The sequence below is a fragment of the Mastacembelus armatus genome, chromosome 2 (assembly GCF_900324485.2).
Source record: "Mastacembelus armatus chromosome 2, fMasArm1.2, whole genome shotgun sequence".
NCBI lineage: Eukaryota > Metazoa > Chordata > Actinopteri > Synbranchiformes > Mastacembelidae > Mastacembelus > Mastacembelus armatus.
Window position 1 is genome coordinate 1,001,877 of NC_046634.1, and position 25,521 is coordinate 1,027,397.

At 44.6% G+C, this 25,521-nt stretch overlaps 1 protein-coding gene across 2 annotated transcripts in view; it reads left to right on the plus strand.

Moving 5' to 3' along the window:
• Positions 1–25,067, plus strand: part of LOC113127253 (rho GTPase-activating protein 6-like) — a 49,566-nt gene extending 24,499 nt beyond the window's left edge. For both annotated transcript variants that reach the window (XM_026301660.1, XM_026301662.2), the window contains exons 2-14: positions 13,476–13,635; positions 15,680–15,751; positions 17,971–18,119; positions 18,264–18,392; positions 18,485–18,680; positions 18,798–18,853; positions 19,432–19,582; positions 19,665–19,813; positions 21,727–21,906; positions 22,680–22,771; positions 22,878–23,125; positions 23,259–23,342; positions 23,757–25,067. In XM_026301660.1, the coding sequence (XP_026157445.1) occupies positions 13,476–13,635; positions 15,680–15,751; positions 17,971–18,119; positions 18,264–18,392; positions 18,485–18,680; positions 18,798–18,853; positions 19,432–19,582; positions 19,665–19,813; positions 21,727–21,906; positions 22,680–22,771; positions 22,878–23,125; positions 23,259–23,342; positions 23,757–24,304 (2,214 nt within the window). In that variant the 3' untranslated portion in view covers positions 24,305–25,067. The remainder of the gene's footprint in view (positions 1–13,475; positions 13,636–15,679; positions 15,752–17,970; positions 18,120–18,263; positions 18,393–18,484; positions 18,681–18,797; positions 18,854–19,431; positions 19,583–19,664; positions 19,814–21,726; positions 21,907–22,679; positions 22,772–22,877; positions 23,126–23,258; positions 23,343–23,756) is intronic.
• The last annotated feature ends 454 nt before the right edge of the window (positions 25,068–25,521 follow it).

Here is a 25,521-nt window from a genome sequence, read left to right on the forward strand (position 1 = left end):
TTGTTGTAGGATGTGGCTAGTTAAAGGGGTATGTAGGATGTGGCTAGTTAAAGGGGTATGTTGGCTACTTTACTTTGCTACCAGACCCAGATAACTGGTGATTAATCTATTGGTCATTTTGTTGACTACTAGATGAATCATTCGGTCCTGAAATGCCTATTACCCAGGAGACTTCGCATCAAAGACTTAGAAAATCAGCATTATTTGGAAACTTTGCTTTTTTCGTAAATCCTCGACGCTTAGTTGAACTTGATTACAAGAACGCGGTCAAACTGCATATGTGTTAATGGAGGATTATGCCCCCTGAAGCCGCCCTCCGGCTGCTGGTGATAAACAAACGCTGGCCTTCGTCATTCGTGGCAAAGCAGAGTAATATTTCAGATTCTAGGTTACCACACTTGAGACACAAAGGGATAAAGAAGACGGAGAGCCAGGAAGCAAGTGAGAGAGATGTATAACAGCGCCTCGTGGTTGCCAGTGCGTAAGCGTTTAATCCCCCCACCGGTTGCAGTGTGTGGCTTGTAGTGACGTATGGCGTATTCTGCTTAATACGTCAGGGCCTTTTGGCGTCAGGGTACTAATGGAATACCATCAGAGATAATATGTAACAGTCTGGATTGATCACGTGGCCCCTGTGTGGGAAGGGGGTCTGTTTTCCAGTATTGGAGATTACAAGTTTAGTTTACCCTTTTTCCTCAGCAGAAGATTTATCACCCGCAAAGGTGAGGAAAATGTCAAGAGGAACAAATCATTGCCTCTGTGGTTTATCAGCTATAGTCTGGTTTATCTGTTGCAGATGAGCTACTAACTCATTTCATTTAGCGACTCAATTATAATCATGTCATTAGTTCATTTGAGTCATTATCACCACATCAGGTTTGTCCAGTACAGTGGAACATGGCTCAGGGGCTACGTTCTTCATCTGAGTTTGTGCTATAATAACTGGATTCATCCAGCAAGTCCTGCACCGGCGAGAATAACTGTATGACCGCTACAACGAGCCAGTGCGCTCGATGAAGTTCGAGGTCATGTGCGCTGTGAAGTCATACGCGACAAGGACAAGGAATTTTTTTAGAAGACGGGTTTGGTGCGAGTGAGCTAACCCTGGACAGCAGCCAGCCAAGCTCTCAGGCTTTTGCCACTAGTCAAATAAAGAACGTCTTTGTCCTGAAACCTTGTCTTGTGTTTACAAGGGTTACATGCAAACTGCTGGAGCTTGTACAATTTAGAGTAAACTGTCGTGCAAAGGTGAAGTTTATTTCACAGCTCGTTGCTGCATCCTTTGATGACAACAGGCTCTGTCTCAAGAGGCTCACAGAGCGTGAAAAAGGTCTTGATTGATTATTGATTATTTAATTAGCTCAGACAATAGTGGACTGCAGAGGTTCCCCTTGACTCTGAGGAGTAAACAAGGCAGCTGGGGTGCGACACAAGAGGAAGTGGTGATGAAATGATTGATTACCCTCCTTCACTACTGTTTCTTTCATCTTCAGCTCTGTCTGTCTTTGTCTGTCTGAGTCTGTTTCCCTTCACGGGCCAAAAGGAAAATGCTCTGTCTGACAGGCTGACAGCAGCTACCTGTTTAGATAAGCAACAAACCCCCCCACCACCACCCACACCCCTGAATTTTTCTCCTCTTTGCTGTTTCACTCAACATCACATCCTCTCCTTCTCTGGCTATAATGCCGAGAGCAAACAATTTTTACAAAACGTTGCCCTCTCCCTACCTGCTGATGTGTTCTCTTGCGGTAGGTGTGTTTGTTTTACTCCCAGTACAAACAGTTCAGGCAGAACAAGCCACAGAGCCTGAAGTCTTGTAGCGTATTGAAAGGAGCATTTACAGAACTGGAATTTATTGATTTCAAGTCCAAGAGAGACTTTTTATTTTTTTTGGTTGTTTTTTTTTTTTTTGTGTTCGTGGTGCCCAGGCGACTGCAATGCACAGTGGTGCTAATTCAAGTCTGTGTGTGTGTGTGTGTGTGTGTGTGTGCGAGTGTGTGTGTGTATGTGTGTGTGTGGGCGGGTGGCATCATCAACCATCCATGTGGCTCCTTAGTCATCGGCTCAGCCAGTTTATTTACATTGATCACAAGTTTTCCTTGGCACACTCTGACCCAGGAGAACTTAGCAGGAGTGCAGTTTCCAGATCACACACAGATCTTAATGAATTTCATCATTTTTAGGTTCACTACCCCAAAGGCAAAAAAAAAAACAACCCAAAAAGGGTAAAAAAAAAAAAAAAGAAAGAAAAAGAACCCCACAAAGTTGAAAACTGCCTCTTCACGTTCCACAGCCGTCACTTCTGGCTTGTCATGACAACACCGTCTGTCCCTCGTTTTTCTTTCTAGGCCTCTGTCAGGGAAAGGCATTTGGTTTTATTATCAACAGCAAAAGAGAAGTCCGCCCTCCTCGAGACTTGTCTTTTTATGGAGACGATCGAAGGCCGAGGGGAAAACAGAGCGGAGGAAATGCAGAGGACAAAGTTCTGGCAGCATCTGATCCCGTTTGCCGTGGGAGATGTGAGGCAGGAGGCTTTCTCCGGGCCTGAGCAAAACACGAAAGCCCGAGTTCCCTGACTGTTTGTGAGCCATGAGGGTGTGATGTCAGTCACCGAGAGCGAGGTGCAGAAGTCTTACATCACAGCTTGGGAATTTGAAAGCACCAACTGCTGCGTCGTTCTCCTTCACTTGCCTTTACCACAAAACAGTCAAATCAACTGGAATCGAGGGGCGACAAATCAAAGCCGCCGTCCCGGGTTTCGAGGGTTTCATAATGCACTACCCCTGCACACACACATTTGCACACTTACATATGAGTCATGCATACAAAGCACAACTAGTTACTAGATAATAAGAACAGATTGTTCCACCCAGTGGAGAAATTTCTGCCTTTTTACCACCTATTTTCACCTCCTCTGACAGCTGTTGCTCAGCAACGCAACGATGCCCAAGCTACACAAGCTGAGCACAACAGATTCCACAGACCTTTTCTATCAAGAACAGTGTGCTTGCATCTCACAGCAGGCTTAAGAGGGAATTAGTGACACATTCACAGAAATACGTTCACCAGCGCTGGGGGGATAGAAATTTCCAGGAAGGTTTTTCCAGGCTGTCATCGAGCAAATAACAGAAAAGTTCCAGATACACCACCACCAACCGTCTTTGTGATATGGTCTGGTCTCCGTCAGTCTCAAAGCATCATAACACCTTGTGGCACCAAACAAATTAAAGCTCATGCAGGCGTCGGTAATATCACCAAAAACAACTGAATTCTGTGTGTCAGGCTTTTTAATGAGAGCTCGTGACGTTATTGGAATGAAACTTAAGAGTAACAGAAAGCAGAAAATACGGCTTTAAATAAACTTCCTCATTCTCAGGCAGCGTCAAGGTGGCGATGGCCACCTGTCAGAGATTAGCTGATAGCTGCTGGTCTACGTGTTTACGTGCCCTCCCTCCGTCTGTCATTAGCGATTTGTTTTTGTGAAGCGCAGGAGCAGGAACGTTTTCGAAACGAAAGACAGATGGAGACGGAGGGACTGATAGAATCAAGGCCAGAGAGACAGGGAACTGACAGCCAGGGGAAATTTCCAGTCTAGGGACATCTCAGAGTGCTACGATGAAGGAAATATTCAGTCAGAGAAGGAAAATAACAGATGATGCCAGAAATAACACGGTGACAGGAATACCACGTGCATATCTGGAGATAACTGTGTGTGCAGTTTAGATATGTGTGCATTCATGTGCCTGGTGTGTAATGTGTGTGTGTGTGTGTGTAGATTAGTGACCCAAGAGTTCAAGGGGCCTTTGACTAAGACTGGATTAGCTACTCTCAAGGCTGCCACTGGAATGCGAGGATCAACAAGTCTGTTTTAGCAGCGTGCACACACACACACACACACACACACACTCTTTATGTTGACATAAAGTTACTGTGTGAAAATATTAATAAAAAAGTGGGCCGCGTCTTCACGCTTTCTGCAGCTGCAGCCAGCATGTCACCACAGTATAATAACATTACGTATTCAGGTGGAAAATCATCTGGGTCATTTGGAAATAATTCATCTCAGTGTTCCATGGTAACTCAAAAACACTGTTGACTTGTAGCTGGTGTCTGCAAGTAGCATTGTCCAGCCGTGTGTTTATTTTTCTAACTGAGTCAGGGGTAGCAAATCCACTCCGCACTTCTTCTAAAACCAGCGAAAACAGCAAAAGTAGTCCCTAGAAAGTACTGGGATGTTTTGTGTAAATGTCACTCATGTCTATGCCAGATTTTTTTTTTTTTTTTAAATTTAAAGTCAAGGAGCAAAAACAGCTCTTGCACAGTTTAGACATCCTGGGTCTCCACGTGGATCTGGAGTCACATAAAAAGCAAATCACTCACTCTTTGGCCTGTAGCCACACCAGCTGGTGGATTCCTCTAAAATCTTTCACCGGGGCTTTTGAGACAGTCTGATAAAAACAGACACATGGGATCAAAAATGTAAATCCCTTGATGGAGGTAATGACTCACAGATAGATCTCAGAGGTATTTATAGATTTTTCAAGTGGAAATATTAAGGTGCCCTGGCAGTTACAGAGCTGCTGTCTGTGCATCGTTCATGTCTTAAGTGTATGTCAGGTTTTCTGTGGTTTTCTGTGGTTTCTGGATCTTATTTAAACCCTGTGGTACATGCTTTGTTGGTCTACTTTCCTAACTCTCACTACTAATCACAGTAACACTAAACAGAGCCGCTGAGAACCAGACTTTGGTTCAGTTTTGATGGAGGACCCGCAGCAGTGCCAGCGAGAAGGTGATAAGTAGTTTACCGTGCTCATTAAACACCCCATTAGCGCTTATCAGCCTCTGTTGAAAGTATTCTACACCTAGTCATTATTGTTAACACTTCATAGTGTGTTCTCTAGCGCGCACAAACACACGTGCGTCAGTCAGTTGAAAGTTGGTGTGCGGTGTAGGAGGGCGGCACTGGAGGGCTGTGTTCACTCGCTTTCCACCAGGAAATCAATAATAGGCCAGCTGACCCGTGCATGACCTGTGTTGCACACGTTCGGTGTCACATCCACTGTCCGGAGAGAACAAAGCATCGCTTGGGCTGTGACGGGTGTGGCCTGGGCCTCCAGGAAGTTACACTTGGTTAAAGCATCCTGGTCTGGAACTAGACCAATCTATCAAAACGCTGATGTAATTACTTTCGTGGTGTCAGATGTTCCATGCTAAAAATAGTCAGAAAGTTACATTTAGGGCTCGCATTTTTTATTTTCAGTTGTGTTAATGCACATCATATATAAACCCTAATTTCTCCTGCAGGAAGATCAGCGTGTCATAATCCCCGCTCTTTAACTACCTCGCAGGATTAAGCAGGAGGGGGTCTGACAAAAACAAAAGAGTCTTACGGTGACTCTACCCTGATCCCACTGTGTTAAATAGACACCGTAAAAGCAGCATGGGCAGGGACAACGGGGGAAGGTGCTGTACTTTTTGTCAGCTCTGGTGTGAAAAAACACAAACTAACACAAACAAAACATTTAATCTTGGACACACACATGAAAAATAAAGAGGCGTTAAGGAAATGCGCTGACACTCGGATCTGCGATGAGGGAAGGTAGATGCGCATGCACACGCAGAAACGCGAGAACAAAGGGGCCAGGATGAAACGCAGGGTTTATCAGCTTAAGAATGTGCTTTTGGAATGATTCTGTCACGAGTCGGACTTATCTTAAATGACAGTTGTAACCTCTGCTTCCTTAAAACGTAACATGTAGAGCGGATTTGCATGGACGTTTTCAGTGAGGAAATCTACTTGAGCAAAGAGGAGGCTCAGTCTGTGGTTGCAAAACGGCCCCCTTTCAACTAAAAACTCAACAGAAAGTGTGAAATCACGTTCGCCGTGGAGATTCAGATTCAAGTTTTAAAAGATGGAAGTCAACATTTGAGTTCGCAGAAATCTCATCACAACTTTAGAAGGTGATGCCCGAGAAACCACGTGGTTGCACGTATCTCAGTATGTTGTATTATGCTCTTCACAGTTCTGGTGAATCGGAGCTGCATTAGTCAAATTCCCACTTCACGTCTGGGTTCCGATGTGTTCGGGCTTTTTTGGCACAGATGCCAGGTCTTAATCTTTGAATCTGTTTGTTTAGAACATTCCAGGATTGATGGAGTGGCATATTCTCTGGGAGTGGTTTCTCGAATGCCTGTGTGTGTGTGTATGTGTGTGTGTGTGTGTGTGTGTGTGCGTGCGATCCTGTTCTCACGGTGCTGACATACAGTGTTCAGACTGCACTGGATTCGATGGGAACATAATGCCCATGAGGGTACTTACACAACCATTTTGACGGATCGACAGATATGTTCCACACACACACACACACACACACGCTGACACACATATACACCATAAGCAGTATGTATTGAATGTGTTAACGGGGGGCCAATAACAGTTCTTCCATAACTGTGCTTGTTTATGTCCAGTTCAGTCTTTATCTCAACTGTGTATTTGTTGATTCTAACTGACTGGAAAGGAATCATAGACGATGGATTTAGCAGAGTCAGCACATGGTCACAAATGATGCAACCTGTGAATGAAGCTGTGGACGAGGAAGTTGCCACAGAACACTTTGTCCAGTGAAGCATTAAACTCCTCAATCGCGATCAGTTTTGGAATTGGATACGGCACGGGACACAGAGAAACGCTGAAATCCATTATCCTCAGCCGTCAACCACTGTATAAGGGTTAGCAGTTATTTTCTGACAGTGTTATTTCTGGATTGACTGGAGCTGATGAGTAACAGGGAAATCCATTTTCAAGAAGCTTGAAATGTATCATTTTTACCTTGCCTACCCCCCCCCCCCCCCCCATTTCCAGCCTGCTGACTGAAATCGCGTTCACCGACCCAATGTCAATCTGCTCGGCTCTGTTTGGCAGTGCCTAAGCGACCGCTGAGCTGTGACCTTAATTTTGAGTTTTAAGAGCGCTATGTAACACACACACACACACATACACACACATAGAGGCCTGGAGGAACTCACATAAACACACACGGGCACACACACCTGCATGCAAGGCCTGGAGCCCAGATTGCTTAGACTGTCTCAGTCTCCACAGCTGCCATCAGGCCTCGATCAGCAGTTTTCCAGTCATTTAAACTTAACACCCACACCCACACCCACACACACACACAAAATAATCACTATAGGTGCTCTACTCTCTGCATGGATCAAGTAATGATTAACCACCTTCATTAGCCCAGCCAGTCAGACAGCGGCAAGGAGGAGGAGAATTTACTGACTTGTATACAGTTGAGATTACACACATTCCTTTGGATAGGGCTTGGTTCTCGTGTGTGTGTGCGTGAGTGGGTAATAGGTATGAACATTGATGAAGGTGTGAAAACGCACACACATGTATATCCTTTTCTCAGCGTTTTATTCTAATATTAGAATGAAATTAGCCATTGTGCTTTCGATGATGACGCAACGAAAACCTTGGAATGTTATTGACAGCTACGCAACATATTTTTCCGAGGATGTAATAGGTAATTTTGTTGTTGTCAAGCGTGTGCACAAAGGTGTTTTTACCAAAGTGCACGACTTGTTTTAAACTTTTGCAGCTGTGATCACCTTCTCCCCCTCCTCCTCCTCCTTCCTTCATGCATTGCATTCTGGGTAAACGCATTCTAACAGCTCATGTTTTAACCCACGTACTAACATTTTTGGTTACTACTGTTGAGAGATATTTTTTAAACTGGAGGGGAGGGAGGGGTTTTGTAAAAACCTCATCCTCACTGGAAATCGGACATGGAAGAATGTACAGAAAGCAGATAACAGCAGGATGGAGGAAGGAGGAAAAACTGGGTTATGCACTGTTGACAGTCTTGACTGCTGGACCCGCCCAAGCAATTTGAAGGTTTCCCAACACACCTTGCAGGTAAATTAATGGTTTGCAAGGCAAAGTAGGGGTGAGGATCGATTCCTGGCACGGTAAAACCCTCGAACGCCACCTGGAACCGTACAACCCAGGAGCGTCTAGGGACTGCAATACTATGAGAGGACCAGATCCGCCTGTACCTATCACAGAGCAAGGACTAGTTCATAATATTTAGCAAGAGCTTATTTATTACAGCTCTGTGGGGCATCGCGACGTAGAAAACGGTTCCAAACTGGAAAGACAAAGAGACCAGAAAGGATGACAAATATTTCTTATAAAGTTGTGACAGCTTCTAAGAAAACAGTGGTTGTAATTTGAAGCTGGAAATGGGGGAAAAGTTGGGACGCTTGTGTCAAGTTCCCTCTTTTTAGTCACTTTAAATACTTGGGGTTATTAAGCATAAAGTTGCAAACATGAGTATAATGTCTTGGACGTAAACCCAGAGTGCCAGCTGACAGAGAAATACCGTGACAGATTTTTAAATGTAATCTATGGTCTGTCTTCCACAGCCAATACCACACACACACACACACACACACACAGACACACACATTACCTCAACTTCTCCTTCTAATATCAACTGTGGTGTTGATGCTTCACCTGATTTTCTTTGCTTTCGTAGCTTACGTAACCATTATGCAAGGGGGTTTTCAAGGTCGGATCTCATTATTGCTGCAGGCCCTTCATATTAATCTGCGTTTAAAACGTTTCAAATTCGCTCGAGGCTTTAGATGTCCCTGCCAGTGAATTTGGGGAGGGGCGGCGGGGGAACCACACACTCCAAAGTTGCTCATTCTTGCAGCCGAGCCAGGAAAGGCTTGTTAAATGCAAAGTCTGATGAAAACAATATGCAGTGAAAGCCGATGCCCAACGTATTAATGCTTTTGTGTTGATAAAATCCAGTATTTTCTCCCTAACAATCTGACATGACACAAAAAACATTTTAAAAACATGATCAAATGATTCCTTAAAGTGGAAAACTTATTAAACAAATCAAGCCGCGCATCGTTAAGAGAAAGCTGTGTAAATCAACAATAGCAATAACTTCAAGTATGGAAGTAAACGCAGAAGTTGTTTTAACAGTTACTCCCGGGCAAGTTCTGCATTGTGATTCCTTTTGTGGTCACAGAAGAAGTGGTCTCTACAACAAGTTGCATGAGACATTGCTTTTGTTGTCACAACATCATTATTTGAGTAAAACCATGGACAGATTGTCCTCCTCCTGCAGGCCCCAAAGGCCAAAACTGCAGGAAAGTTGTGTAACTTTGCTCAAGTGAGACTGAAAGCTTTTTTGATTTCTTACAACAGACAGATCTGATGCAACTTATGTGTCTGTGTTGTAGCCTAAATGTTGTTACTGCGATAAACTACATATATAGTAATCATCAGCAAATCCCCTTGGCTGTCGGATGATAATCCCATTTCCAATCGTATGTGTTTTCCTCACATAATACTACATCTGCATGAGCTGCCATGTGGATGATATCGTTTTACAACCAATCCTGATCCTCACACCGCTGAATTACTTTTCGCGTCCACGTTACGTAACATCCCTGGATAACAGGGATCCATAACTCAGGGGTTATTTTCTTTCAGGCAGCGTTCAGGGACGAACCCGGAACAGGTGAAGAAGCCTATGAATCGTTACCGCGCGACGCGTAGTTGTGCAAAGCATGCACGCGCACGCACGTGCCAAGGGAGAGAGGGTGGTCAGTAATTGCAAGCAGATGTGAACCTGGAGGAGGATTCGGGTCAGTGAAACAAATCTATGGCACGCTTGCATGAAGTCATGTTGTAAAAGACAATAAAGAAAAGGAAAGGAAAAAAAAAAAAAACATGCTGAAAAATACTTGTGCATTCCTCTGGTTCAGTGTTGTGGCACAGAAAGTCACATCGGGCAAGAGGCGGTCTACGCCCTGGACAGGTCGCCAGTCTGTCACAGGGCTGACACACACAGATCCAGACCAGTCACACTGAGCTGAGTACTGGAGTCACTAGAAAGGAGATCTCTGCATCCCTGCACAGCCGTGGGTTGCTTTTTATAAAAAAAAAAAAAAAAAAAAAAAAAAAGCTGCTACTCGCAAGATTTTCATCCTGTTCATTGCTCAAACCAGTGGATTAAAAGCTTAGCTACAGATTTGTTTTCACAAAAAGAGGATTTGCTCCATTGTCTCCATTTACTGTTGTGCTGGGCTATACCGATGTAATGAGGGTATTTCCAACAGCACTTGAAGGCAGCGTGCCTATGAATATATTTCTTTGGTGGTGGTGGGGTGGGGGGTACTTTTGTTCTCTCTTGTGCAGCAAACATATACACACATACACGGTCATGCAGTCACATGCTTAGGACCAGATTTACAACACAGCTTTGTCAATGCGTTGCCATAGCGCCCCAGGCCAGTCACACTGTGCTATATGGAATATATATATGTATATGGTACTGTCAAGAACAATCATGACCCATGAATGTTTATCATGTACATATAGACAATTATAAGAATGCATACTGATGAAGTGTTGTTGTGTGGGTGCACACAAGCAATGATGTTGTTACTGTTTGACATAACAAGACAGTAGAAAAAAAAAAAAAGGCTTTTCAGTGGAATGGTTTACGTAGCGAATCACAGCAACGAGTGAGTCAACTGCATTGCCATAGTAATGTTTCTCTCACTTCCTGTCCCTTCCGATCTTCTGCATGTGCGTTGCCATGGAAGCTGACATATTCTTTTGCGCCATTTCTCCCTTTGTCTGAAATAGAAACCACATGCTGCCTCGTGCCGTATGGCCAAATGGCCTTAGTCATCCAACTGCACGGTGCCAGTCCAGTCAGCAGAGTCATTAATCTTTCCAGCGCGGCGGTGACAACGCAACAAGTGGCGAATCCACGGGGATCCATCCATACTTAACGTGCTTAACTGCAAGTCTTTATTTGCATTAATCCTAATCCTTTTCTCTCACCCTGTCTTACAAAACGTATCATTATTTATACCTGATTTATTTCGGCTTATGCAAAATTGGATTAAGTGTAGCAAACTGGTAGAAAATACCATTAGTTAAACTTGGAATTATCTGATTAGAGCTGTGCAGCTATTCCAGCAAACATCATCTGTGTTTTTGTGTGTGTGTGTGTGTGTGTGTGTGTGTGTGGAGAGGGGGGTTGGATAGTTCTAATAAATACAGGGGGAAAACAGATTGTGGCAGCTGTGTAAAGGCTTAGCAACCGACTATATTTTGGAGACAAACATTAGGCGTTAAAGGATTGTGACAGTAGCTGCGTGGTGGATTCGTCTCGACGCAGGCTGTTCAGACAGTGCTCCATCTCACCGAGCGTCCGCGTCATGCTGAGATGCGAGTTCACGAGCCTTTGTGCCCGACGTTTGTGGGATGAGCGGTCTGCATGAGCGCCGGCATAATGAATGGATTTTGTGGTTCGCTGACATGTAATTCCATTAGATACTATGGGTTTGAGTGTAACATTAAAAGATCTGTTATGAGAATATGATCCCTGTGGCTCATTGACTACAGCCAAACAAATTTACCACTCACTATATATGACAGAGAAAATAAGCTGTGACCAGGTTTCTAACTGGGAAGGATGGAAACTAATCATGACTCTCTTCTTTTAAAAATGTAATCATGAACTCAAAGTGACTTCTGTGTGTGTGTGTGTGTCTGCTGCTGTCTCACTAAGTAAACTTGGCTGACAACTCCACCGGTGGCTTGTAGGCCAAACTAGGTTGTAAATCGGTGTCATGTGCTTATTAAGTGCAAGTCAACACCGGTGCAGGCCGAGGGCACCGAAGTCATCGTCCTGAGCTTTTCCCTGTGCGGGGTTTACATCCTAGTGTTTCCATGTTTTCAATGTGTGAAACTACAAAAAAAAAAAGTGCATGACTGTAGTTCCTGTTTGCTCAGAGTGTTAGCCAGAGAGGTAGCGAGTCATTATTTAGAATAACGAGACTAAATTTGGTGCGGTGTGACACCTCTTGAAGTCTTATCATCCAACTGCACTCGAACTTGACGTTAAAAATATGCAAACCCCATTGTGCGCTAAAATGAAATCAGAAAACATGGGAGTTGCAGATATGATCTTTTCCTTTTTTGACTCTATACTGACAGCAAACCATATATTATCTGTCAACAGGGATCTGCTTGTTAAACGTTAAATGGGGGGCGGTTTGGCTTTGGAACGTCTCGGTTTGTAAATCTGAATGGGTGCTCCCGCAGGTCACGCACGCTTTCATCTCATTGTTGCCAGAGTCTAGCTGTGATACCAGGATTTAGTCTGCCCCCTTCCGCTTTTCCGTCAGCATTCCACGGTTTTCATAGTTTGACACTTGAGAACTGAAGCTCATCCGTCCCCCTCAGAAATCCTGCTGGGCAGAAGCAGCTCGACCAGGGGGGAAAGGCCTCTTATTTAACTTTTCCAACTGTTCGCCTTTACTTTTGCAGGGTGTGTGTGTGTGTGTGTGTATATGTGTGTGTGTACAGGTATGCAAGCCGTGTGTGAGGTCAAGCGGAAGGGGGAAAGGGTTTCCTCCGCCAGCGATAAGGAATGGCACACACGAAAACAAAAACACCTCACAACTGTGCTGGGTAACCTGCTCTGTTAATAAAGAGAGCTACACGCAATTTGTGACGGCCTCGTTCACAGAAACTAAAACCTAATAATCGTTATGTTTTGAAGACATTACCCCGCATGAGCACAAAACAGAGGCCGCATAAGCACAGACACATCAGAGTCCGCTCGTAAGCCCCCTGTCTGGATAAGGCATTAGATCAGCAGGAGCTACGTCTCCTCTCTTTCTCCCACCCTCGTTCTTGACCTCTTTTCTCGGCAGACACAGAGGAATGCATGACCGGAGATTCAGATGACTCTAATGTTCATCAAAGCCCCCAGCAATTTATTTACTATTCAGTTCCTCCGTTATCGCGGATTAAGCCAAAGGCTGCAAAGATAGACCCGTCTGCTCCTGTAAAAATGAGTAGCGGGATGATTCAGCCTGGTTTCTTTACAATCTGGCCCTATACTACGTTCTTCTCCTCCTCTACATAAACTATGCAATCCTGATGCTAGTTGAGTGGAGAGCATATTGCAAATCCATCAGTGCAAGGCCACTTCACTACTGGAAGATGTCCTCACTTGCTCCTTAGAGGAAAACAAGGCTTTTTTTTTTTTTTTTTTTTTTTGTGCTGCTGCCTCCCTCTTTTTTTTTTCGACAACAGCTGCCTGGACTACATTTTGTCCAAAATAATTCACTCCCAAGCTCATTATCTTTGAGAATCACATAAAAAAAAAAAAAAAAAAAAGCCTATTTCGATATTTTATTACTCCAAGAACGCAGAGGCCAAGTGTTCACCGACTTTCACACGCATTCATTTCAAGGAAGCTTAGAGAATTTGTGTTTTGCTTTTTAAAACGACTTCCTCCCTTAGTCGTCTATGAATATCGTCTTGTCTTTCCATGATCAAGCTAAAAATACTTAAAGCTGCGACCTGACCCCAATGTTCTATTTACCTATCTATATGTTCTTATCCTTTGTCTACCCAGGGTGATTTCACCTGGAGCAGCCTGTCAGGGCGGAGCGTGCGTCTGGCGCCGGTTGCCATCCAGAGCCTGTCAGAACTAGAGAGAGCCAGGCTGCAGGAGGTGGCCTTCACCCGTTTACATCAGGACTATGACCTGGGATGTCAGATTACCATGCCAAAAGGTGGGAGAGTATTAGAGTTGATTACCATGTCAAAAGGTGGGAGAGTATTAGAGTTGAACAGTGTTACATACGTTTTTGTATGATTTACTGCATATATTGCAAAAAAAACAAAACAAAAAACAACAAGCTCTCTGAGTCCTTATGTGCCTTAGCGTCTTAAAGCTGAACAAATGGGGTTTTGGTCTTGTAGGTGTGGAAAATTACAAAATGAGGACAAATTAATCCAGACTTAGCAGAACGGGCAGAGCGCTGCAGTTGGTGGTTTGTTTCCCACTGGGGCCGCCCATGCTAAAAATGTCCGCATGCATCATAGTTTATAGATAGAAGAGGACAAGTACAGACACAATCCCAAAGTTCAGAAAAGCCCATTTCAGCTGAAACTGGGCGAAAGGCGGGGTCCATCCTGGATGGATCAATCTATCCCAAGGCTGAAACACTCACATCCTTATCGACAAGCAAACACCTTTGGTGCATTCGCTTTAGGTTTTAACACCAAACAATCCGTTCTTAACGGAGGTTCCCAAACTTTCTGGTTTGTGACAAAAATGGCCTCTTGTCACAGGGTGCATATCTTGTAGTTGTGACCAATTAATCCCAAACTCAGATTTAAATATTTGACTTATTTTTAGAGCTCTCCAAAGGCAAATCATTTCCTGACCCCTCAGATTTCTCCTGTGACTCCTTATGGGTCCTGGTCCCCACACCGCCATACTTGGTGCTGCTGGGTTTCCAGATCTCAGTGCTGTATATGTTTCAGGAGTGGAACGGCTGCCGTAGCAGCGGTATGGTGCAGCTAGTGGATTATCCGGGGCCTTGCATTCCAGCTGAAGGTTAAACCTCTCTCCACCATGATTTAATACGTACTTGTCTGTGTTGCTTATGAATTCCAGAGCCCCGGACGGCCGCCATGTGCTAGCAAGGGAAATATTTCAACTCCTGTGTAAGATAGAGAGAGATAGAGAGAGAGTGTGTGAGCGCTATTTCAGCACTGCTGCTATTTCTCCCATTTATCCAAGTGCAAGGGGTCAAGTTTCAAGTGTTCAAGAACGCAAAGCAGATTAAAGAGGACAGAACCAAGAAGGACAAAGAGGAAAGGCATGAGGGCGTGATGAGACAGAAAAGCAGCCAAGGTTCATCAGACAGTTTCACAACTCTTGATGGGAGTTGAACTAGGGAGGATTGGAGGTTTGGGGGATTTCCGTATGGCTTTGAGAGCCATCTGTCAAAAATCGAAACCATTTCCTATCTCAGCTTCTCCCTCTCTTTCTCACTGCCCTCGCTCTCTGTCACATCTGCTTTCTTTCTCCTTCTAGCTCACTGCTTCGCACCTATTTCTTCTCTCATACGGCTAAAGATCTCATTTCTCGTCTCTCGCACTCAAAGCTGCAGTTTTGTTTCCCGCTCAGATGCAGAAGGGGACATGTGAGTTTCTCATATATCGCCACAGTGGCAATAAATTGATTATTAACGAAGAACAACTTGTCCAGATTTGTCAAAGATGGTTGGGCACGTGGGAAAAGTGAATGTGTTGTGGGAGCAACACAAATGACTCATCTGATACAGCTGAATGGAACATCTGGGGTTCAAGCTGAGGTTGCTGAACGAGCAGATGAAGGCGAAGACTCTCCCAAAGTGATGTGGTGTGTAAAATGGTTGGTTCTGGACACCAAAAAAGTTTCCAACAACCTACATCCTGATGCGAGACAGGGGTCCCCGAAGCGTTAAAGCCCAGAGCTTCCTGATCATTTATCAGCAAAAAGCACAGTCATTCGTCATGTTGACATCTGATAATGTGACTGTCCTCCTTTCAGAACGCTTCAGCCCAAAGTGTAAAATGCTCTTGTAGTTACAGTACATATAAATATCCTTTTTAAAAAAAAATAGGGTTTAAGTTCATAGACAGCTTTCCCCCCTGCGGTTAATTTACGTCTGCATTCCTGACATGAACTTATTAGATTATAATCAGAAAGATAAGGTACAGCAGATTTGGAGATCGTTGATTTATTTTCTGTTTTCTATTTTTGTGTGTGTGTGTCCACCACAGATGGGCAGAAGAGGAAAAAGTCCCTGAGGAGGAAGTTGGACTCTCTCGCAAAAGAGAAGAGTAAAGACAAAGGTACGCCAAGTTCTTTGAACACGCTCGCTGACGTTTTGCCAGTTCACAGGCTTTTCTCTCTCTCTGTTCTCCTAGAGTCTTTCTTCGTCACGGCTCTAGCATCTCGCTGTCCTGCCAGTGAGACAGAGGGCCAGTCTGTGGTGTCCAACCCCTCGGGGCAGGTGAACAGCGAGGTCATAAAACAGTTTTTGTTCAATGGGCTTCACCTGTTTAGGTTTAGATTTAGTGGCGGGGACTGTCGAGTCCCAGGGGACCGTCGCGTCCCACGTCTCAGCGACAGTCCCCTTTACCACGGGTCTGTCGTTGGGATGCAGCCCCTCTGTTGCGCTAAAGAAAGAAAAGGAACTTAGTCAAAGGAGCCCAGATGGAAAGAAGGGCAGATTTGTGAGCATGTGGATGCTGATCACGCACATCCACTGGTTGGTGATTTTTGCAGAGCTCGTGGTTGATGAGAGTGGAAAGGCACGTTTGAAAAACTAACGCTGATGATTCACACATGGTCGACAGACACAAAAGACGCTGTGCAGCTGCATTATGGGAAGTTTCAGATCCAGCGTTTTCGGGGCTTGACCCATGTTACGCGCTAAAATTCGGGATACCAGTCCATCGTAAAAACATGGGAAATACAGTACTCTGATCAGATTACCAAAACACAGAAACTACACTAAATAAAGAAAACAACATAGAACTACATTCAATAATCAACTGTCAACCTGACTCTGATCCCAAAATTAATAATGACACACATTGCGGTAAGTATTATTGTGGAGAATCATACTTTTAAATGTATTTTCTTGAGTTTGAGAGTGGAATGATCCCGGCTTGTGTGGTCTGAAAATAATCCACATGCTTTGGGCCATATCGTAACCGAGCATTGTTGGTGACAACTGCGGCAACACATGGGTACACTGGAGACTCCAACCGAAGAGAACAAAGCATTTGAGTTATGGGTTAGGTGAGATTTCTAAGGTTTACTCTCCGCTACATTTCACTTTGAGGTGGCCTTTTTTTCCTGAAACGCACAAAGAAAGGAAGAGAGAGGAAATGAAAATACCTTCTTTGATGCAGCCACAGTAATTTGAGTGTGCAGTCAAACGATATTTGCAAACAAGGTTTTACAGCTGTTTATAATCTCCCTTGAGCTTTGGGTTTTTACCCAGATAGTATCGGTGAAGTTGTCAATTTCAAACAAAGATTCGCTAATCGGTCTTTGAAACACTTTTTGGCACCACACACACACACACACACACACCAATCATCCAGCTAACAAAAACACACTGAATGAATGAGAAATAGTTTTTTTTAAAAAAAAAAAACATATCATGAAAACCATGACTGTTGACGCCGTAGGCCTAGAAAATGTAGATATATGAAATCTGACATGGGTTGATCCATGTGGTCTGGCTGTGCACGCATTGTGGAGTGCTATGCATTACATTGGCAGAGCCCCCCGCACAATATGCGATCCAGATTGCAAATGTGTGTGTGTGTGTGTGTGTGTGGGGGGGGGGGGGGGGGGGTTTACATAAGCCCTGTTTAATGCTGTGGGGCTGCAGAGCAAATTTGTTGTGTCACAGCGTTAGCGGTCATGTTGTTCGTGAACCGCAGCCCTCCACTTGTGGTTGTGGAATGCATTTTGCTTTCACTCCCTCTTTCTTCCTCTGCCCTTTTTTCTTACGCGCAGAAAAACACACACACTGACTGAACAGCTGGACTGGTTTTCTTCTCAGCTGTTGGCTCTGGCTTTTTGGGATCCTCTATAATGAAATATACGGCCTGCGATTGCCCCGTATGACATCATTCCTTTCTGCATATTGTCGAGTGCTCGCGTCCTTCGACACAGATTAGCGTCAGAAACAAGGCTCCAGTTAATTGCTGCTTTTGCTTCACTTAATTTTTGTTTAAACTTGATTCTTTTGCCGAAACAGCCTCCACTCTGCCCGTCACAGTATTTAGAAACTAGAAGGGGGGAAAAAAGGTATAAGAGGTAGCTCAACAACATACTAGCTGTTCACCAGAACACAACATTGGGCGAGCGTCATTATAGTTGTGTTATTTTGGTAAAAGGCACTAGAATTAGTGGTTTTGGATAGCCCAACTTGTCTTATTTTGGAACAGCTGTAGTACTGTAGCAGCGCTGTAAGAGTTTTAACTGACACAACTGACACTCCTCCTTGTTTCCATCTTTTCTCCCCCCCCCCCCCCTTTTTTTTTAACAGAATGCGTACCTCAGGCTTTTAGCATACCCCTCTCCCAGGTCATCGCTAATGACCGAACACACAGGCAGCGTCAGGACGGCTATCGCCAGGACCCTCCACAGCGCGAGGAGCACAAGGACTCCTCTGACCTTGTCTCATCCATTTTACAGGTCTAGATATATCTGTGAATTTGTCTATATACTGACAGGATTCCATTTTTTTAAATCAGGCTTTTTTTTTTTTAGGGGCATATATAACCCTAGACTATGTAGAATGAAGCAAATTAACTCTTGGACTTTGGATGTGTCCTGCAGTTTGCCACCAAGAGATCGTCCAATAAGGAGTTATCCAGCAGTAACTCCTCACTGAGTTCCACATCAGAGACAGCCAATGAGTCTACATCTCCCAACACCCCTGAAGCTGCGCCACGAGCCCGCAGGAGGGTGAGACAAAAGAATAAAATTCATGGCAAGAACTTTTTTTTTTTTTTTTGGAGGGGTATGTTAGAATAATAAAATGCCTGTCTATCCTCAAGGGGGGAATGTCAGTGGACTCGATCACAGACCTGGACGACAACCAGTCCCGCCTGCTCGAGGCTCTGCAGCTCTCTCTCCCAGCCGAAACGCCCAGTAAAAAGGAGAAGCACCGCGACAAAAGGCTGAGCCTCAATCCCATCTACCGTCAGGTGCCAAGGGTGGTGGACAGTTGCTGTCAGCACATTGAGAAATACGGTGAGCGCTTTACTCTACTACTGTCACCATCACATATGAGCATCCAGGCGCTACGACAAGACCTACAGATGGTTTCATTGTTGAAATCACTTAAGCTTTCTTTCCTGGTCTGCTCAGGTTTGCAGACTGTGGGAATCTTTAGAGTGGGAAGTTCCAAGAAGAGAGTCCGACAGGTGGGTGTCCTTGTATTTCTCTACAGTTTAAAAAAAAAAAAAAGATGGTGGTGCATTTTCATACCCATGCTCATCTCTCATTGAGCAACATTCACACCCACAGGTAAAAACACACAGAACCACACCAGCTTTCCAAACAACAACAAATCAAATCTCTTCACACAGTCTTTTCAAACCACGAAGGTCAACAAGTGAGCTCTTCATGTTACCAAAAGCTTCATCTGTTGCATCCGCCGTCCTCTTAATGCAAATAATATTTGTATTCATACAGCCATATTTAATGTGCAGACTTGGTACTGTATATGCTGTATCCAGATGACCCATGGCTGACAATAGACTCTCTATTGGACTGGAAGTCATCCAAAGGTCAGATGGCACAGATTAGGAGCCATACTGGTAAAACCAGTTTGAAAGGCAAAGTCTCCCAGGTCACTTGGAGGACCAACGGGAAGTGAGCGTGTGAGAGTGTGCGCGCTACCGAGAATATAATGTCCATTGTTATATGCAGAGGATGTTTCTGATCCCCCCCCCCCCCTTCCTCTCTTTCTCCTCGGCCCTCTCTTTTCTTTTTCTTTCAGCTACGAGAGGAGTTTGATCGGGGCGTCGACATCCAGCTGGATGAGGAGCACAGCGTTCACGACGTGGCTGCTCTGCTGAAGGAGTTCCTCAGGGACATGCCTGACCCGCTCCTCACTAAAGAGCTCTACACAGCCTTCATCAACACCACATGTAAGTCCCACTCTTGTCTTTGCCCCCCACCCCCAACCCTGATCCTCCTACCTCAACCCGGCCATCCTAACCTCTGTTGCAGTGCTGGACCCAGATGAGCAGCAGAATGTTGCCCAGCTGCTGATCTACCTGCTCCCAGCATGCAACAGCGACACGCTCCATCGCCTCCTGGAGTTTCTCTCCACTGTGGCCGACCACGCCCACGACCGGCAGGACAAAGACGGACAGGAGGTGAGTGCCAGACAGCAAATATAAATATAAAAAAAAAAAAAGAAAAAAAAAAGTCCTTCATCGGGTACAAAACACAAACATGTCCAAAACATCTAAATGTAGCTGCCTTTAGTCAGGTTACTAGCATTTTGTCTGCTGCCTGTTTCCACTTCATTTGGAGGAAATTGCCAAAGACGTGATAGGAATCAGTTGGTGCCGTTGGTATGTACACACACACTGCATTTCTCTGTGCCTGTCAAGCACTGATGTAAGATTGCTAAACGGCCTCTCGTTGATTATCACATCCGTCATTTAATCCAGATCTGACCAGAGCACAACCTACAAGAAAACAAGTTGTCTAAATGCCACATGGGGAAAGGAAATATGTTTTCTCTACATACCTCAAACAACAACAGTAGCTTGCATGAGGCTATTTTAACTTGAAAATATTCTCTGGTGCTGCACAGAATGGACTGTAATCCAAAACAAGCACTGGAAAGCTATAATCACAACAAAACTGTGGGACATCGCTGCAGAATAATATTGAAGATATACAGTAAGAATTCACCAGAGCCTCCTTAGAAGGAAGTGTCAGAGGTACAACATGCAATGATAAATTAGACAACTCTGAGGCAACAGTTTGGGGAAAGCCCTTTCCTGTTTTAACACGACAACGCCTCCTGTGCACAAAGTGAGGCTCAGAAAAACAAAACGAAACAAAAAAAAACAAAAAAAAGTGGTTTTTCCCAGTGAACCTCTAAGAACTCTGACCTCACACCCATCCACAGCACCTCTGGGATGAACTGGAACCGTGAGCCAGGATGTATCACAGTGCCCGACCTCACCGGTGTTCCTGAACGGGAACGAATCCCTGCAGCCGGGATCCAAATAGAGGAATAGAGGGGAGGTTTCCATAGCAGCAGATGAATGCCCATAGTTTGGGAATGAGCTGCACAGACTCATGCATGTGTGTGTTTGGAGAGAAAATTTCTGTTTTTGTGTTGTTTTGCGTGTGTGTGGGTGTGAATCACACCACTTTGTGCGAGGGACTGTGTGTGCCGTGCAACCGAGAAGCATAGTGTGTGTTTTAGCATGTGTGCAGATGGAAGCGTGTTTTGCTGTTTTCCGTGCGTATACAGGAGAACGGAGTCAAGCCTTGATGCGTGTGTTGTTTTTATTCCCTTCACGACTCCATGGCTCTGATGTCTGTAGCTGAGATCGTGACAGGAAGTTGGAGCATTTCACATTAAATCCTGGAACAACACATCAATACTTCTGGCTGTTTGTGGCTCCCGTCTCTCCTTTGGGACTGGGAGTGGAAAGGGAGGAAACTGGGAAAGAAGCAGAAAAAATGAAATTATGGCTGAAAACGTCCGAGCTTTGAAGGGCTTTGTAAATTTAGATGTTGACTCGAAGTCGCGGGATGTGTGCCGTCACCAAACCCCAATCTCAAAAAAAAAAAAAAAAAAAACAAAGAGACAAGTGGCACAAGATGAAGATGAGAAAATCAACATGAAAGGATGACGGGAGAATAGAGACGTATGAAGGATCTGGAGGAGATCACACATTTTCAGAACCCAACAAACAATTCCATTAAAATAATTCGATTTTATAGTGATGTCTGGCTACTTGACATTCTGCATGGAAAGTGCAGGCAGCTCACAGAGAGAACAGTCTGAACCCTGTGATACTGCCCCCTGGGCGCCCGGTATCTGTGGTAACATGATCCCTATAATCCCTGTTATTTAACAGTTTATGCCACTTCTGAGGGTTAAGCAGGAATATCAACCTCCTAGAGAAGCACTGGGAACTTTCTAATCTGGCCCCGTTTCCAGAAACGTAGGGGAAGCTTTATGTTCAGATTCATTCTGTTCGCCCACACATCAAACTGGTTTTCGTTTTAACCTAAAAGCGTTGCTTGGTCCTGATTACAGATCACAGGGAACAAGATGACGTCTTTGAACCTGGCCACCATATTCGGGCCCAACCTGCTCCACAAGCAGAAGAGCTCAGACAAGGAGTTCAGCGTCCAGAGCTCGGCCAGGGCTGAGGAGAGCACGGCCGTCATCGCCGTGCTGCAACGGATGATCGCCACCTACCAAACCCTCTTCATGGTCAGTAATCCGAGCTCTCTTCCAGCTTTCATATTTACTCCCTTCTTCTATTCTTTGACCCTTTTACTAAACACACAGAATCTCACGTCCTCTTACTTTTCTTCTTACATTGCTCTTTATAAAGTACTTAAAGTAAGACAATCCCCCTGCGGAGTCTTGGTTAATGGAAACAGAGATCTGACTGGTTCATGGAGAGAAAAAAGTAGCAGAAAAACACACAATAAGAAAAATACACGAGGGGAAAGTGAGAGAAAACCGGTTTGATCAGAAAGGTACCTAAATTGGTGTGAGTAAATACAAAAAAAAAAAAGAAGAACATTTTGCTAGTCAGCAGTGAACTTTTCACCTAGACACTTCAACTTGTGCTTTCCAAAATAAAAGCAGAGAGTTTCAGGCAGAAAATCCTCTGTGTGGTGTCATTAGAGGTCGTGACTTTGCACAGATTCCCGCCATCATCGGTCACTTTAGTTCCTTTCTGGTCTCAGACAGCACAGACGGGCACTTCAGGTCATTTTCAAGTCCGAAACCTTAAACAGTAATGTTTTTTAATCTGTGGATGGGAATCATCCATTCATGTGTTAGGGTAGTAAAGAATAAGAATAAAATTCTGCTAATTAAATATGAGATTATGAAATCCTCTGACAATTAAAACGACAAGACAGACATTGTGCTTCCTGATTGTTTCCTCCCGCTGTCCTGACATTGGCCCCTTGAACGAGCAGAGAACCCCAAAAAAAAGTTCATTCATTTCATCCAAGTTGTTGTTGTTGCAGGTACCTCCTGAGCTGCAAAATGAGGTTTTGATGAGTCTGCTGGAGACTGATCCAGATGTGGTGGACTATCTTCTAAGAAGAAAAGCATCACAGTGAGTTACACACACACACACACACACACACGCACACACACAGGATGTGACTTTGTCTATTTTCTTCTACTCTTTGTCATCCATATTTCTTCTCCCCCCGCTGCAGGAGTCCCGACCTGTTGCAGCCAGAGGAGCCCTTCACGCTGAGCGAATGCCGTTCTTCGAGCGACTCCAAGGCATCCAGCGGCGAGGTGTCGCCGTATGACAACAACTCCCCGGTCCTGAGCGAGCGGAGGGAAGAACCAGGAAGCCCGGACCGCGAGCAGGTCTTCAGGATCCCGGAGCGGTACGCTCTGGCGAGACAGGCCGCTGGATGGGGCAGAGAGCCGGGCACTGACACTTGGGGTACCAAAGGTGAGTTCTGCACAACTGGTTCTGACTCTCACTTGAGCGTTGTGTCAAATTTAATGCCAAGTTTTTCCGATGGGTATGCGAAAGCACGTTTGTTCGTACTAGAGGAATTCGATCTCTCTCTTACTTCCTTCAGAAACTAAATCAGAGGAGCATGTTAACATCTGGGGGACCTGGCACAGTACTCTGAAACCAACACTCAAGGACAAAATGCACACAGGTAAACATTCGTACATCAATCCAGCCCCTCTGCAAACTCACTTCTCTAGTTAAAGCACTGGACTTGCTGCAATGGACTTGACATCCTGCAAAAACTTACCCAATAAAGCAGTTAGATGGAAATATAAATAGATATCTTAGAGTGGCCAAACTCTGCAGAGGAGTTATTTAATCAAAGTCAGATTATTCTAAATGAGGTTGTAATTAGACGTTTTAAAGAAAAGGAACAGAAATTAGGCAGGAGTTAAGTTCTTGTTTATTTCTCCATTAAGAGTGCAATAAGACCTGTCAGACAGTGTCGCTAATTAAAGACGTCTTGGCGCGTGTCTTTGTACTTTGTTATGCCAAACATTTACTGGTGTTATTCATTAAAGTATAATTCATTTCACTGATGGAGTTGATGCTCTGTTTCTAGGTTCCCATGGCAACATGTCAGAGGGAAGCTCCCGCAGCTCACAGGAGGGTCTCGACGGACTCCAAGGTGATGGGAAGCAGCAGGCAGCGCAACAACGGACTCAGACGGCACCCGGCCATGCCGAGTGCAGGCCGCACCCGCCGGTCACCAGAGTGTGTACCAGCCCTCATGTCAGGCCACGCCTGCAGCTAAACGCCGCCTCCTCCCCAACGTCACACCCCAACAGCACGCAGGCCCCGCAGCGAGCGAGCGGATACGGGCTTAACCCGACCTCCACAAATCTGGGCGGGGACGGTGGCCCGGCTGCGCTCAACGACAGCCGCTCTCCGCCCCCTTACAACTCCCACCACCGACTGGCTGGTTCACCTCAGCGGGCCCGTCTTCAGCACGGGGGACCGACCACAGCTCAGACTAACTCTGCCTCGACAACAGAGGCTCAAATGTTGCCGCACAGCCCAGAGTGGCAGGACTGGCAGAGGGACCGGTGGCAGATCTGGCAGCTGCTGTCCTCAGACAACGCCGACACACTGCCTGAAACGCTAGTGTGATCTCAGACCACAAACCTTCAGCTTAAATCTCTGACATTGACAATCATTCTCATGCCTTTCATCCATTCATCCATGGATTTCATCCTTTCCGTGAACCTTCTGTGCTTTCTCTTGCATCCTAGCGCTTTGGGGTTGTTGTTTACGTGTGCAGCTGCTGCCTTTTACATCCAAGAGCCACTAGTATTCCTTTTGTATGGATGTTCAAAAGTCGCTTCTGTTCCTTGCCAATATGTTTTGTTCATAATGGCATCCTGAGTTGGGAGCATTTAAAAAAACAAAAAAAAAAAAACAAAAAAAAAAACATGCTCTCCAGAAATACCTCAAAAAAACTCTTCTTCTACAGCTCTCCAGTGTTACCACGACCACGTTTTCTTGTTCAGTCATTATATCTCAATTGAGAACGATAAGGAAAGTTTGTTTCTTTACTTTGTTGTATTTTAATTTCATTTTTACATTTTTTTTTAAAAAAAAAAAATTTCCACCATAAGACAATAAGATGTACACATTAGTAACTGCTGCTAAATGTAGACTTTGTGTGTGTGTGTGTGTGTGTGTGTGTGTATGTGTATGTGTGTGAGTCTGTGTGTGCTGTTACAGTAATTCAGCCACATTTGTTTTAAAAGTTCAAATGCCGAGTTTCTGTTCGGTGTCAGATAATGTTCGACTGTACATACAAAGTGTTGACAAATATACAACGTGTATGTAAATTGATATGTAAAGTATATAATTTGCCAATCTACCTAAAAGTAAGTCGGCCCTTTAACAGGCAGTCTCTCCATGTCGGTGTGTGTCAGACTGCTGTTTCTTTAATATTCAATGTTTAAAAAAAAAATGCTTCACTTATGGCAAAATGCTGAAACCTAATTATAAAGCACTCCGCTGTAAGTTTGCTAAATGTGTGCTCTTGCTACCTGCTGCACTGCAGTAATAATGTGCCAAAGTCTCATTTTGTACTTACAGTACATGATATTTATCATACGGTTGTGTTCATTTCATCCGTTTCCATGAAGACTCAAGAGCTTGCGACGCCTGCAGGTGTTTGTCAGGGATGCCAGCACAGAACGTACAGGACTGAGAGACCCATAGAAAAGAATGAAGACTTAGGGGGCCCCAAGTAATTTATGTGCATGCGTACAAATACTACACTGTAACACAAATTGTGCATATAAAACCCAGTTTTAAGGTGGGACTGGAAAAATGCCAAACAGTATTCTTAG